A 15284-nucleotide genomic window follows, 5' to 3' on the forward strand; every position below is an offset into this window, starting at 1 on the left:
CGTAGGAAATCGCTCTGCCCAGCGAGTCTGCGGTGTCAAGGCCACAACGAATCATGAACTTGCCAGCATCTCTTCCCTCAACAATAGCTTGGGAGAGCATTGTCCGGGCCTCCTCCGGACACTGAGGCAGCACCTGCGCGACTGTGTCTTATACAGAATGGGATAACGGCCCAAGAGGCATGCAGTGTTCACAGACCGCAGACCTGAACTAGCGGAAGTAAAACTTTTCTTCCCAAATTGTTCCAGTTTTTGGGATTCCCTGTCCGGAGGTGCGGAAGGGAATGGGCTAGGGGACTCATAGGCTGTGACCACCAAGCTCTCAGGGGTAGGGTGTTGGGAGATGAAAATAGGGTCGCCCGGGGCCGGGCGATGGCATCGGCCACATTCTTTCCCACAGGAGCCCTAGTGTTAGGCCTGAACCAGGTGCCCAAAAGAACGTCCGAAAGTGCGTCATTAAAGGGCAACAGAGGATACGCAGAGGAAAACGCCAGCCGAAGCACTTCTGTCAGGAGGTTAGTCCTGACGGCCACTGTAGGGAGCTCGAGGTGGAGAGCCTCTGCCGCCCTACGCAACACCACAGAATATGTACCACCCTCCTCCGTAGCCACGGTAGGAGATAGTGTGCCAGGTTCTGGAGTAAATTCAAGGTCACCTGCAACCTCCATTTCCTCATCCCAGTCCGGGTCTAACTCGCATTGGGCTGCGAGAGGGTCCTCAGTCACGTCCCAGTCCTCCCCGTCCTCAACAACCTTCCGGGCAGGCGGAAAAGAAAGTGGAAGGAGAAAGGGATAGAAATCCCTTATCGGCGTCGGAATCAGCGCCGATCGACACCGGTCCGGCACCGTCCCCATGTCGGGGTGGAAGCCGGGGACGGTGTCCGTCGGGAAGCCAGCCGGCGGCGGCGCCGTCGACGGAGGTCGTACTAGACCAACCGACATCGGCTGGGATCCAATCATGGATCCATGGGGCTCTCTCGGCGTCGAGACCGGTGTCGACGACGTCGGGGACGGAGCCGACGACATTGAAGAGCGAGGACCCCCAGTCGGACCCGCAGGGCCCGAAGGCGTGCCATGGCTGACAGGAACTCCTGCAGCTGGGCCGGAGTCGCCGATGGACCCGGAAAAGGCGGATAGGCCATTGGCGACTACGTAGGCTCTGCTGGAGCCGCAAGGGCGGTGCCACCCGCAGTCGTGTCGTGCGACAGGCTAGGGGAAGCGAAGAGCGACGTCGCTTCTTCGACTTCTGTGCTTCGCCTTACCAAACTCAAAGTGCGAAGACTTCGTCGAACGATGGTGATGGCGGGACAAGGACCTTGAACGGAGCGGAGCCGTCTCCCGGGCCTCCAGCAACTTTCGGGACCGCTCCCGCAAAGTTTTCGGAGCCAGGGCCCGGCATTTGGGGCATGACTCAGAGTCAGTAGAGACACTCACAGTGCGGATCAGTCACCGACATTGTGCAGAGACAAGCCACGCAGGACTTAAAACCGGGCATCCCTACACACCAGGAGTCAAAGAGTCAACACGAACCAGAGACAAAACTCCCAAAAAAGTCAGTCAAAAATTGACTGGGGGTAACGCTCTCTTTGGTTCTGAGATTGTTGGCGCGAAAAAAAAAAAGAACTGACGTCAGCGCGCGTGGGAGCGTCTAAGTAGCTCCAGCGATGTCATCTCAGCGACTACGACGCCAACGACGTACGCGGAGCTGTACGACAACGCCTACTGACGCGCAGAGGAGGGTTGGAGGGGTAAAAGCATTCAAGGGGAGGGTGGGAGGGGGAAAGCATCAATGAGACGGTGGGAGGGGGAAAAGCAACAAGTAGGGTGGGAGGTAGAAAAGCAACAAGGGGAGTGTGGGAGGGGGAAAAGCAACAAGGGGAGTGTGGGATGGGAAAAAGATACAAGGACAAGGGGAGGGAGGGGGAAGCAACAAGGGGAGGGTAGGAGGCAGATGAAAGCAACAAGGACATGGGGAGGGAAGGAGGGAGAGAAAAAGCAACAAGGAGAGAGAGGGAATAAGCAACGAGGACAAGGGGAGGGTAAGAGGGAGGGAAAAAGCAACAAGGGGAGGGTTGGAGGGAGGGAAAAAGCAACAAGGACAAGGGGAGGGTGGGAGGAAGGGAAAAAGCAACAAGGTCAAGGGGAGGGAGGGAGGGAAAAAGCAACAAGGACAAGGGGAGGGTGGGAGGGAGGGAAAAAGCAACAAGGACAAGGGGAGGGTGGGAGGGAGGGAAAAAGCAACAAGGACAAGGGGAGGGTGGGAGGTAAAAAGCAACAAGGACAAGGGGAGGGAGGGAGGGCAAAAGCAACAAGGACAAGGGGAGGGAGGGAGGGCAAAAGCAACAAGGACAAGGGGAGGGAGGGAGGGCAAAAGCAACAAGGACAAGGGGAGGGAGGGAGGGAGGGAGGGAAAAAGCAACAAGGACAAGGGGAGGGAGGGAGGGAAAAAGCAACACGGACAAGGGGAGGGAGGGAAAAAGCAACAAGGACAAAGGGATGGTGGGAGGGAGGGGAAAAGCAACAAGGCAAGGGGAGGGTGGGAAAGAGGGAAAAAGGGAACGAGCAACAATGGAAGGAAGAGAGGGTGGGAAAAAGCAACAAGAACAAGGGGAGGGAGGGAAAAAGCAACAAGGACAAAGGGATGGTGGGAGGGAGGGGAAAAGCAACAAGGCAAAGGGGGGGTGGGAGAGAGGGAAAAAGCAACTAGGACAAGGGGAGGGTGGGCAAAAAAAAAAAACAAGGGGAGGGTGGGGAGCGGAAAAAGCAACAAGGGGAGGGTGGGAGGGGGAAAACAACAAGGGCCGGTTGAGGGGAAGCAACAATGGGAGGACGTGGGGGAAAGCAACAATGGGAGGGCGTGGGGGAAAGCAACAATGGGAGGGCGTGGGGGAAAGCAACAAGGGGAAGGTGGGACGGGAAAGCAACAAGGGGAGTGTGTGAGGGGGAAGCAATAAGGGGAGGGGGGAGTGGAAAAAAGCAACAAGGGGAGGGTGGCAGTGGAAACAAGCAACAAGGGGAGGGTGGGAGGGGAAAAGCAATAAGGGGAGGGTGTGAGGGGAAAAAAGCAACAATGGGCGGATGGGAGGGGAAAAGGCAACAAGGGGAGGGTGAGAGGGGAAAAAAACAACAAGGGGAGGGTGGGAGGGGAAAAAAACAACAAGGGGAGGGTGGGAGGGGAAAAAAACAACAAGGGGAGGGTTGGAGGGGAAAAAAACAACAAGGGGAGGGTGGGAGGGGAAAAAAACAACAAAGGGAGGGGAAAAAAGCAACAAGGGGAGGGTGGGAGGGGAAAAAAGCAACAAGGGGAGGGTGGGAGGGGAAAAAAGCAACAAGGGGAGGGTGGGAGGGGAAAAAAGCAAGACTGAGGATGGGAGGGAAAAAAAGCAACAAGGGGAGGGTCAGAGGGGAAAAGCACGAAGGGGAGGGTGGGAGAGGGGACAAGCAACAAGGGGAGGGTGGGAGGGGGAAAGCAACTAGGGGAGTGTGGGAGGGGGGAAAGCAACAACGACAAGGGGAGGGTGGGAGTTGAAAAAGCAACAATGACAAGGGGAGTGTGGGAGGGGGGAAAAAAGCACTTGGACAAGGAGATAGAGTGGGAGGGTGGGTGGAAGGGAGGGTGGAAGGAGGAAAGCAACAAGGGGAGGATGGGAGGGAGAAGCAACAATGGAAGGGTTGGAGGGGAAAAAGAAACAAGGGGGGGTGGGAGTGGAAAAATGCAACAAGGGGAGGGTGGGAGTGGAAAAATGCAACAAGGGGAGGGTGGGAGTGGAAAAATGCAACAAGGGGTGGGAGGGGAAAAAGCAACAAGGGGAAGGTGGGAGGGGAAAACAGCAACAAGGGGAGGGTGGGAGGGAAAAAAGCAACAAGGGGTGGATGGGAGGGGGAAAAAGCAACAAGGAGAGGGTGGACGGGGAAAAGCGACAAGGGGAGGGTGAAAAAAAAAACCATGGGAGGGTGGGAGGTCGGGGGGGAAAAAGAACAAGGGGAGGGTGGGAGGGAGGGGGGAAAAAGAACAAGGGGAGGGTGGGAGGGAGGGGGGAAAAGAACAAGGGGAGGGTGGGAGGGAGGGGGAAAAGAACAAGGGGAGGGTGGGAGGGAGGGGGAAAAGAACAAGGGGAGGGTGGGAGGGAGGGGGAAAAGAACAAGGGGAGGGGGGAAAAGAACAAGGGGAGGGTGGGAGGGAGGAGGGAAAAGAACAAGGGGAGGGTGGGAGGGAGGAGGGAAAAGAACAAGGGGAGGGTGGGAGGGGGGGGGAAAGAACAAGGGCAGGGTGGGAGGGAGGGGGGAAAAGAACAAGGGCAGGGTGGGAGGAAGGGGGGAAAAGAACAAGGGCAGGGTGGGAGGGAGGGGGGAAAAGAACAAGGGCAGGGTGGGAGGGAGGGGGGAAAAGAACAAGGGCAGGGTGGGAGGGAGGGGGGAAAAGAACAAGGGCAGGGTGGGAGGGAGGGGGGAAAAGAACAAGGGCAGGGTGGGAGGGAGGGGGGAAAAGAACAAGGGGAGGGTGGGAGGGAGGGGGGAAAAGAACAAGGGGAGGGTGGGAGGGAGGGGGGAAAAGAACAAGGGGAGGGTGGGAGGGAGGGGGAAAAGAACAAGGGGAGGGTGGGAGGGAGGGGGAAAAAGCAACATGGGGAGGCTGGTTAGCGGAAAAAAGCAACACGTGTGGGATGTAAAAAAGCAACAAGGAGAGGGTGGGAGGGAAAAAAGCAACAAGGGGAGGGTGGGAGGGGAAAAAAGCAACAAGGGGAGGGTGGGAGGGGAAAAAAGCAACAAGGGGAGGGTGGGAGGGGAAAAAAGCAACATGGGGAGGGTGGGAGGGAGAAAAAGAAACAAGGGGAGGATGGGATTGGGAAAAAGCAAAAAGGGGAGGGTGAATAGCAACAAGGGGGAAGGTGGCAGGGCAAATAAGCAACAAGGGGAGGGTGGAAGCAACAAGGGGAGGGTGGAAAGCAGAAAACCCACAAGGGGAGGGTGGGAGCTGGAAAGCAACAAGGGGAGGGTGGGAGGGTGAAAAGCAACGATGACAAGGGGAGGGTGGGAGATGAAAAGCAACAACGACAAGGGGAGTCTGGGAGGGGAAGAAGCAACAATGACATGGGGGATGGGGAAGAAGCAACAGGGGGAAGAAGCAACAAGGACAAGGGGAGGTTGGGGGAAAGAAGCAACAAGGACAAGGGCAGGTTGGGGGAAAAAAGCAACAAGGACAAGGGGGGCAGGGGAGGGGAAAGAAGCAACAAGGGGAGGGTGGGAGAGGGAAAGAAGCAACAAGGGGAGGGTGGGAGGGGGAAAAAACAATGGGAAGGTGGGAGGGGAAAAAAGCAACAAGTACAAGGGGATGGTGGGAGGGGAAAAAAGCAACGAGGGTGGGAGGTCAAAAAAGCAACAAGGGGAGGGTGGGAGGCGAAACAAGCAACAAGTGGAGGGTGGGAGGGGAAAAACGCGACAAGGGGAGGGTGGAAGGAGAAAAAGTGTGGGAAACCGGAGCGAGGGTAGGCTTAGAAGCAAGTTCCCGCCACCCTTCTGAGTGGAGCAACATCATGCTCCCTTACACCCCCGTCAGGTCGTAGCTCCTGTACAACGGGTCCCCAATACGCCCAGTATAGGACTACTAAGGTCCCACACCAGGCTACCTTCAAAAGTCTTGGAGCACCAGATTTCACATAGGTCCTGAAGAAGTGCCACCCGAACAACTAGGAACGAAACATGTCGACCCCACCCTAGAGACAGCACGCTAGGAACATCACATTGCCACAGGGCGTCCACGTCATTTTTATTTAGACAGGATCTACCTTAACCATTACATTTATTTAGAATAGGACTGACCCTGATCTACTTTAAATCACCCCTCATGTGCACACAACCTCCCACTGCCCCCACACCCGCACGCACCCAACAGCTTCTTAAAAAAATATCTCCGACAAAGAGCCCCGGAAACGGTGAGCCCGTCAAGCATTGCAGCGCCGGCCCGACGAGGAGCAAGGCCCAATGATGAAGCATGACACCTTTCGGGATGTGTGAGGGCAACATGACAAAAGATTTGTCTTTTCCCCTTCCTCTTTCATTCCCTCTCGAGGAACTACACTCCCCTCGTTCAACAGGGGGAAAAAGCAACAAGGACAAGGGGAGGGCAGAAGGTTAAAAAAGCGACGAGGGGGGAAAAAGCGACAAGGGCAAGAGGAGGGAAAAAAGCACCAAGGACAAGGGGTGGGCAGTTGGGAAACAAAAAGCACCAAGGACAAGGGGAGTGGTGAGGGGAAAAAAAGCAACTAGGACAAGAGGGGGGTGGGAGTGGAAAAAAGCCACAAGAACAAGGGGAGGAGAAAAAGCAAAAATAACACAGGGCTGTGAAAAAAGCAACTAGAACACGTGGAGGGAAAAGAAGCAACATGGACACAGAGATGGAAAAGAAGCGACAAGAACACTGGGAGGTGAAAAAAGCGAAAAGGACAAGAGGAGGAGAAAAATGCAACCAGGACAAGAGGAGGAGAAAAATGCAACCAGGACAAGAGGAGGAGAAAAATGCAACCAGGACAAGAGGAGGAGAAAAATGCAACCAGGACAAGAGGAGGAGAAAAATGCAACCAGGACAAAAGGAGGAGAAAAATGCAACCAGGACAAAAGGAGGAGAAAAATGCAACCAGGACAAAAGGAGGAGAAAAATGCAACCAGGACAAAAGGAGGGGGAAAAAGCAACAAGGACAAGAGGAGGGTGGGAGGGAGGGGAAAAAAGCAACAAGGACAAGAGGAGGGTGGGAGGGAGGGGGGAAAAAAGCAACAAGGACAAGAGGAGGGTGGGAGGGAGGGGAAAAAAGCAACAAGGACAAGAGGAGGGTGGGAGGGAGGGGAAAAAGCAACAAGGACAAGAGGAGGGTGGGAGGGAGGGGGGAAAGCAACAAGGACAAGAGGAGGGTGGGAGGGAGGGGGACAAAGCAACAAGGGGAAGGTGGGAGGGAGGGGGAAAAAGCAACAAGGGGAGGGTGGGAGGGAGGGGGAAAAAGCAACAAGGGGAGGGTGGGAGGGAGGGGGAAAAAGCAACAAGGGGAGGGTGGGAGGGAGGGGGAAAAAGCAACAAGGGGAGGGTGGGAGGAGAAAGAGCAACAAGGGGTGGGTGGGAGGAGAAAGAGCAACAAGGGGTGGGTGGGAGGAGGAAGAGCAACAAGGGGTGGGTGGGAGGGGGAAGAGCAACAAGGGGTGGGTGGGAGGGGGAAGAGCAACAAGGGGTGGGCGGGAGGGGGAAGAGCAACAAGGGGTGGGCGGGAGGGGAAAGAGCAACAAGGGGTGGGCGGGAGGGGAAAGAGCAACAAGGGGTGGGCGGGAGGGGAAAGAGCAACAAGGGGTGGGCGGGAGGGGAAAGAGCAACAAGGGGTGGGCGGGAGGGGAAAGAGCAACAAGGGGTGGGCGGGAGGGGAAAGAGCAACAAGGGGTGGGCGGGAGGGGAAAGAGCAACAAGGGGTGGGCGGGAGGGGAAAGAGCAACAAGGGGTGGGCGGGAGGGGAAAGAGCAACAAGGGGTGGGCGGGAGGGGAAAGAGCAACAAGGGGTGGGCGGGAGGGGAAAGAGCAACAAGGGGTGGGCGGGAGGGGAAAGAGCAACAAGGGGTGGGCGGGAGGGGAAAGAGCAACAAGGGGTGGGCGGGAGGGGAAAGAGCAACAAGGGGTGGGCGGGAGGGCAAAGAGCAACAAGGGGTGGGCGGGAGGGCAAAGAGCAACAAGGGGTGGGCGGGAGGGCAAAGAGCAACAAGGGGTGGGCGGGAGGGGAAAGAGCAACAAGGGGTGGGCGGGAGGGGAAAGAGCAACAAGGGGTGGGCGGGAGGGGAAAGAGCAACAAGGGGTGGGCGGGAGGGGAAAGAGCAACAAGGGGTGGGCGGGAGGGGAAAGAGCAACAAGGGGTGGGCGGGAGGGGAAAGAGCAACAACGGGTGGGCGGGAGGGGAAAGAGCAACAACGGGTGGGCGGGAGGGGAAAGAGCAACAACGGGTGGGCGGGAGGGGAAAGAGCAACAACGGGTGGGCGGGAGGGGAGCAACAAGGGGGGAGTGGGAGGGGGAAGCAACAAGGGGAGGGTGGGAGGGGAAAAAAACCAAGGGGAGGGTGATAGGGGGAAAAGCAACAAGGGGAGGGTGGAAGGGGGAAAGCAACAAGGGGAGGGTGTGGGGGAAAGCAACAATAGGAGGGTGTGGGGGAAAGCAACAATGGGAGGGGGTGGGGGAAAGCAACAATGGGAGGGGGTGGGGGAAAGCAACAATGGGAGGGGGTGGGGAAAAGCAACAATGGGAGGGGGTGGGGAAAGCAACGAGGGGATGGGGAAAGCAACAGAGGGAGTGGGAAAAGCAACAAGGGGGGGTGGGAGGGGAAAAGCAACAAGGGGAGGGTGGGAGGGGGAAAGCAACAAGGGGAGGGTGGGAGGGGGAAAGCAACAAGGGGAGGGTGGGAGGGGGAAAGCAACAAGGGGAGGGTGGGAGGGGGAAAGCAACAAGGGGAGGGTGGGAGGGGGAAAGCAACAAGGGGAGGGTGGGAGGGGGAAAGCAACAAGGGGAGGGTGTGGGGGAAAGCAACAGTAGGAGGGTGTGGGGGAAAGCAACAGTAGGAGGGTGTGGGGGAAAGCAACAGTAGGAGGGTGTGGGGGAAAGCAACAGTAGGAGGGTGTGGGGGAAAGCAACAATGGCAGGGTTGGGGGAAAGCAACAAGGGGAGGGGATGGTTAAGCAACAGAGGGAGTGGGAAAAGCAAAAAAGGGGAGGGTGGGAGGGGAAAATACAACAAGGGGAGGTTGGGAGGGGAGGAAAGCAACAAGGGGAGGGTGGGAGGGAACAAAGCAACAAGGGGAGGGTGGGAGGGAAAAAAGCAACAAAGGGAGGGGAGAGGGAAAAAAAGCAACAAGGGGAGGGGAGAGGGGAAAAAAGCAACAAGGGGAGGGTGGGAGAGGGGAAAAGGTGACAAGGGGAGGGCGGGAGGGAAGAATCAAGACTAACAACGTGAGGGCGGGAGGGAAGAATCAGGATGTACAATGGGAGGGAAGTATCAGCGCCGAGACACCGGAAGGTATTTGTGCGCTATAGAAATTTTATAAATAAATAAATAAATCAAGACGGACAACGTGGGGTGGGAGGGGAGTATCAACACAGACAACAGGGGGTGTGGGGAAGAATTAATACAGACAATGGGATGGGAGGGAAGAATCAACACAGACAACAGGGGGTGGGAGGGAAGAATCAACACAGACAACAGGGGATGGGAGGGAAGAATCAACACAGAAAAGCGGTTGGGAGGGAAGAATCAACAGACAATGGGGGTGGGAGGGAAGCATCAACGCAGACAACGGGGGTGGGAGGGAAGCATCAACGCAGACAACAGGAGGGAGGGAGGTAACAATCAAGACAGACAACAAGAGGGAGGGAGGGAATAATCAAGACAGACAACAGGAGGGAGGGAGGGAACAATCAAGACTGACAGCGGGAGGGAAAAATCAAGACTGACAACCAGAGGGAAGAATCAAGACGGACAAAGGAAGGGCGGGAGGGAAGAATCAAGACGGAAAACAGGAAGGCGGGAGGGAAGAATCAAGACGGACAAAGGGAGGGCAGGAGAGAAGAATCAAGACGGACAACGGGAGGGCAGGAGAGAAGAATCAAGACGGACAACGGGAGGGCAAGAGGGTAGAATAAAGACGGACAACAGGAGGGTGACAGAAGAATCAAGACGGACAATGGGCGGGCGAGAGGGAAGAATCAAGACGGACGATGGGCGGGCGAGAGGGAAGAATCAAGACGGACAACTGGAGGGCGAGAGGGAAGAATCAAGACGGACAACTGGAGGGCGAGAGGGAAGAATCAAGACGGTCAACAGAAGGGAGAGAGGGAAGAATCAAGACGGACAACATGAGGGCGAGAGGGAAGAATCAAGACGGACAACGGGAGGGCGAGAGGGAAGACGGACAACCTGAGGGCTAGAGGGAGGAATCAAGATGGACAATGGGAGGGCGGCAGGGAAGAATTAAGACGGACAATGGGAGGGAAGAATCAACACAGACAACGTAGGGAGAATCAGCACGAACAACAGGAGTGTGGGAGGGAAGAATTAACATGCACAATGGGAGGGTGGAAAGAAAAATTAGCACTAGCATTGGGAGGGTTGAAGGAAGAAGCAACACGGACAACATTAGTACCAACATGGACAACAGGAGAGTAAAATAAAAAGCGATATGACATGGCTAGCAGTGGCTGTATCAGAGAGCTTTCTTTTCTTATGGCAGTTGAGGGGTAGGCAACAAAGTCAATGTGTTAAGAAGAAACAAGGGGCAACGGGAGGTGGGAAGGAAGGTACGACAGGGACAAAGGGACGGTGAGAAGTGGGAGGGAAGAAGCAACATGTACAAAGGAGGGTGGGAGGAAGAAACAACATGGGCAAAGGACGTAAGAAAAAATAGACCTCAATCACAGCGCAAGAAGTCGAGAGACACTAATAAAAATCAAGCAATCAGTATTCTCCAAATGAAAGAGGAGGAAGTGAAACCAGCAAGTGCTGGCAAATTAGGAGGCAGCAAAGAAGAGTGACAGTGAGGAAATTGGCAGGCTCCAAGCCCCTTTTAGTAAACAGAATGTCTTGCTAGCAACACTACATCAGTGTCATCTTTGGCAAAGCCTAAAAGGCAGAACATGGGTATAAAATCCATCTATGGAAATACACCTATATGCATGCTTAAATTCTGCTTCGATACCAGGACTATGAAATCTCTTCACATTGTCTGTATACGTGTTTATATCAGTCCTGGATCTCTTAGGAGAGATTTTTGTTGCTGTATGAAAAACGAAAATGCTACACAGCTTAAACAACTTACCTGCAAATACTTATTTTCCTGATGATAAAGGTCGACAAGTTTCCTGCACACTTCACACCATTTTTGTTTATCAGAACTATAAAAAGAAAGAACAAACAAAGTGAATTGTTTACCAAAGTGTAAAGAGTGACGCAAACACTGGCTAGCAAAGATCCTCTGTTAATCAGTGGCATTTGTATAAATGGTTGTCCACAGGTTCATGATGTTTTTGCATAATCTATACTTTTAAAACTAGAAACATACATTTAAATCTCTAAGACTAGACAATGTGTTTTCTTTTCTTTTTACCTATGAATGAAAAGGTCAAATACCACTGTGCATTTAACATTCTACCATCTTTCTCTCTGAAGTAAACTACTGACAGACATTACAGATGTGTGAAATCTATCCGTCACCAGGGAGGCTGAAGCTTATTAGAGCGTGATCATACTTTCATAACAAAAATATACTCCAGGAAATTCAACAGATGCCAGCATCAGATGGGGTTCCTTTGAAACAGGCATAAAATAAGCTGGTACTTGAGCCCAAAAAATGAGCTCCAGACAGCATTTCAAGCATGATGGAGAATGTGAGGGACAGCTTCTCAAGCAGCCTATACAAATAAGTATGGCAAACTCCATTTTCCCATCACAAGCTATTAGCACAAGTCCAAACAAAAGCTTTAACTTGAAGATAATGATTACAGAACTACTCAGGTGAAGTTGGATATGATATTCAACTGTAGTTGCAATTATATAGTGCAAGGAAGGTGCAAAACAAGATTGAGGGCATGCAGCATGCTACTCTTTGGGAGTGCTATGGATTTTACAGTGTGTGTCGGTCATGTTGGCTACAATAGTAGTGTACAATATTGTACTTACAGACTAAAATTGGGTTTTTATTATGTTTAGTTGCTGCACCTATGCTTGAATGTTAAGGGACAAAGAGTGAGAGATGAGACATGAAACACTAAGCATTAGATGCTAGTGCATGAATAAAGACAATGTGTATGTTTCCATTGTGGTCTGTGTGAAAAATGTTTTGTGGTCATGTTGGGCAACGCTGTACAAAGCATGTAATTGCACCTGTGCATAGGTATAAAACAAAAGTGTGAAAGTAAAAGCTGGTGGGCATGCTTTTACCTACCAATTCTGGATGGATCTGTATTATATAGTTTAAACAAGATTATTATAAGGCCCTGGGAGTGTCCAAAGGTGTGAAGTTCTACCCTTAGCAGGCAAATTCTAGGGTGCTTCCTTGGCGCAGTGATGGTACGACCCACTAAAATCAGACCTAATTTAGGAATGATTAAACACCCCACACACATGGATCTATAGGATCCATCCAGGAGTAGTGAACGTGCAACCCAAGGATATCAGACAAAAGTTCTAGCCTTAGCGCCAGGCCATGCCGGACTCTCGACACTGGACCTGGGCTGGATGCCCTCGGAAGAGGTGGTAAATATTGCAAGTTGGAGGAGTTAAAGAACAAGTTACTTACCTACAGTAACAATGTATCTAAAGAGATATATGTTAGTTATAGATTTCTTACCTTAGAATTACCAGAGGCGTCAGACTGGATCCGGAGAATTGTTTCTCAGCAGTACCACTGTGGGTCGGTAGGTGGCGTCGGTCGACTCCGGGTCCGTCGTCGGCGTCGTGTTTGCAGGGATGAAGTCACAGTGTCTAATTAGATGCCGCCTCTGCATGTTGATGGCAGTTCTGACACAACTTTCCACGCCAGAAGCGCAGAGCCATGCAAGATACTGACCACTGGTGCGCTAAACTAGGGCCCTGCAAGGGAGTCCATGTCCCTAGAAGGTAGTTCTCAGAGCGGGGAGTGTGGGTGGAGCAGTAAGGAATCTATAACTAACATATGTGCTTACAGATACATCGTTACAGAAGGTAAATAACTTGTTAGTCGGAAAGAGACAGTTATAGATTCCTTACCTTAGAATAGATACCCCAGCAATACCAACCCCGGAAGAGGGTTTGCGAACTAAGTTCACACCAGGAAGTCCTGGAGGACAGAATGGGCAAAATAGCAGTCTCTCCGGACTTGACTGTCCAGGCAGTAATGTCTTGTGAATGTGTGCAAAAATGCCCACGTGGTTGCCGTAGCTCTAGGGGAATGAGCGAGGAGCCCCACTGGAGGTTCTTCCATCACCAAAGCGTAGCACATTTTAAAGCAAAGGACAACCCATCTAGAGATGGCCTGTTTTTTAATGGCCCGACCTTTCTAGGCACCCACATAGTCAACGAAGAGTTGATTGTCCACCCAGAAATCTTTTGTGCAGTCAACGCAGAAAGACAGCACACGTTTGGGGACCAGACGGTGGAGTCTCTCCTCCTCCTTGGAAGGGTACAGAGGTGGGAAAAAGGTGGGCAAAGTGATGGTTTGTCCATTGTGAAAAGATGTAACCACTCTGGGAAGAATCAATGGTCTCGTCCTAAGCACCACTTTGTCCAGATGCATAGAGAAGAAAGGCGGCTTAGAAGAAAAAGCTTGGAGCTTACTCACTCTGCGCACACAGGTGATGGCAACAAGGAAAGTGGTCTTCAGAATGAGAAGCCTGAGAGGACAGTTGTGAAGAGGCTTGAAGGGTGAGCACATTAGAGAGGTTAAGACCAGGTTCAAGTCCCACGGGGGCATTACGAAGGGAAAAGGAGGAAAGAGATAAGTAATGCCCCTAAATAATCTGGTACAGGCGGAAAAGCGCACAGGAGGCCGCAGTTCCACTTGTGACGAAAAGCTTCGCCGAGCGAGTGCCGCCATGGGAATTCCAACAAGCAGAATTGCTGACATTGCGCGTTCTCATCAGTGGCAAACAGATCTAACCAACGCTCTCCCCACTGCTGAAAGAGACCTTGCACCCCCTCCGAGTGCAGACGCCATTTGTGATCTACCAGGCACCGGAACTCGTCAACCCTGGCGTTCAGGGAACCTGCCAGGTGTTGAACCACCAGGGTCATGTCCTAATGTTCCAGCCATGTCCAGAGATGAAGAGCCCCTTGACATAGGGCCCACGACCTCAACCTGCCCTGTTTTTTGCAGTACCACATGGCAGTGGGGTTGTCTGTGAACACCTGCACGACTTTCCCTTTGAGAGAGGGAACGAATGCCTTCAATCAATCAATCAATCAGGGGTTTGTGTGGTGCAAGCTACTCACCCGGAACCGGTCTCAAGGCGCTGAGGAAGAAGCGGGCAGGGGTGGGTGGGTTCTGCAGATCCTGGTGGTTCACAGAGTTCCATCGAAGAGCCAGGTCTTGAGGTCCTTTAGGAAGGAGTAGTTTCTTACCTGTAACTCCAGTTCTGTAGTAGGGGTATCTCTGTTATAGTCATAATCTAGTGAATAGTCCCGCCCATGTGCGTGGACCCCGGAGCAATCAAAAATAATCTCTTAAGCTGTCTTCATTGCAGTCCTGCATAGACACTTAAGAGAAAATTAAAGACAATAATGAAGCCTGTACCTACAAGGCTACACTGTCCAGTACTTCAGCTAGAAATGCCAAGGATATAACATCAATAACACATTTAATACAATTTGTCAAGTTTCACTCATAGAGAAACTTTCCTCCCCTCACCAAATCCTTGGAATGATAGAGAGGAAGGGATGGACAGATAAGCCTCCATAGGCTGCCATTATGTGTCTGGAAAAGGGATACCGTGCCTTTAAGGAACTCTCGAGACCCTCGGTATCCTAGCATGCACAGCCCCTTCCCTTTACTTTCAGTTCTTTTTGAAGGTGCATAAAGCAAGGCCTGTAGCAAACATCACAGTACCATTTTCTCCACCAGGGAGGAGGGCGGGCGCTTATGACTATAACAGAGATACCCCTACTACAGAACTGTAGTTACAGGTAAGAAACTACTCCTTCTGTAGTAGGGGATCTCTGTGTATAGTCATAATCTAGTGAATAGAATGGCAAGCCCATCCAAAAACAACCCGGCGGTGGAGAAAAATAGACAACACCACTATTGTGCGAACAAATTCTGCAGCGAAGCCTGCCCAATGTGAGCATCTGCCCTGGCATCAGAGTCCAGACAGTAATGCTTAGCGAAGGTGTAAACCGACTTCCACGTGGCAGCCCTGCAGATCTCTGCAATAGGAACATTTCGAAGCAAAGCTGTTGTAGCTGCTTTGCCCCTGGTAGAATGAGCATCAGGCTTACCCCCTAAGGTCTTATTCGCTTTCTGATAACTGAGCTGGATACATGACACAATCCACCTAGAGATGGACTGTTTCGAAGTAGCCAGACCAGTCCTAACCGACCCATAGTTGACAAACAACTGGTCGGATCTACGAATATCTTTGGTCTTATCCAGATAGAATTTCAACACCCTTCTGACATCCAGGGAATGAAGAGAACGTTCCGCTGGAGTGGAAGGATTCTGGAAAAATGTTGATAAAGTTATAGTCTGATTAACATGAAAATCAGAAATCACCTTGGGAAGGAACTTAGGGTGAGTACGCATTACA

General features: G+C 52.6%; 1 protein-coding gene across 1 annotated transcript in view; it reads right to left on the minus strand.

The window, feature by feature from the left end:
* SKIC3 (SKI3 subunit of superkiller complex) overlaps nucleotides 1-15284 on the minus strand; it is a 1397627-nt gene that overhangs the window by 1217688 nt on the left and 164655 nt on the right. The window contains exon 5 of the mRNA XM_078675399.1: nucleotides 10826-10901. Coding sequence (XP_078531525.1) covers nucleotides 10826-10901 — 76 coding nt within the window. The remainder of the gene's footprint in view (nucleotides 1-10825; nucleotides 10902-15284) is intronic.

Source organism: Lissotriton helveticus, chromosome 2_1 (assembly GCF_964261635.1).
Source record: "Lissotriton helveticus chromosome 2_1, aLisHel1.1, whole genome shotgun sequence".
In the NCBI taxonomy this organism is placed as follows: domain Eukaryota; kingdom Metazoa; phylum Chordata; class Amphibia; order Caudata; family Salamandridae; genus Lissotriton; species Lissotriton helveticus.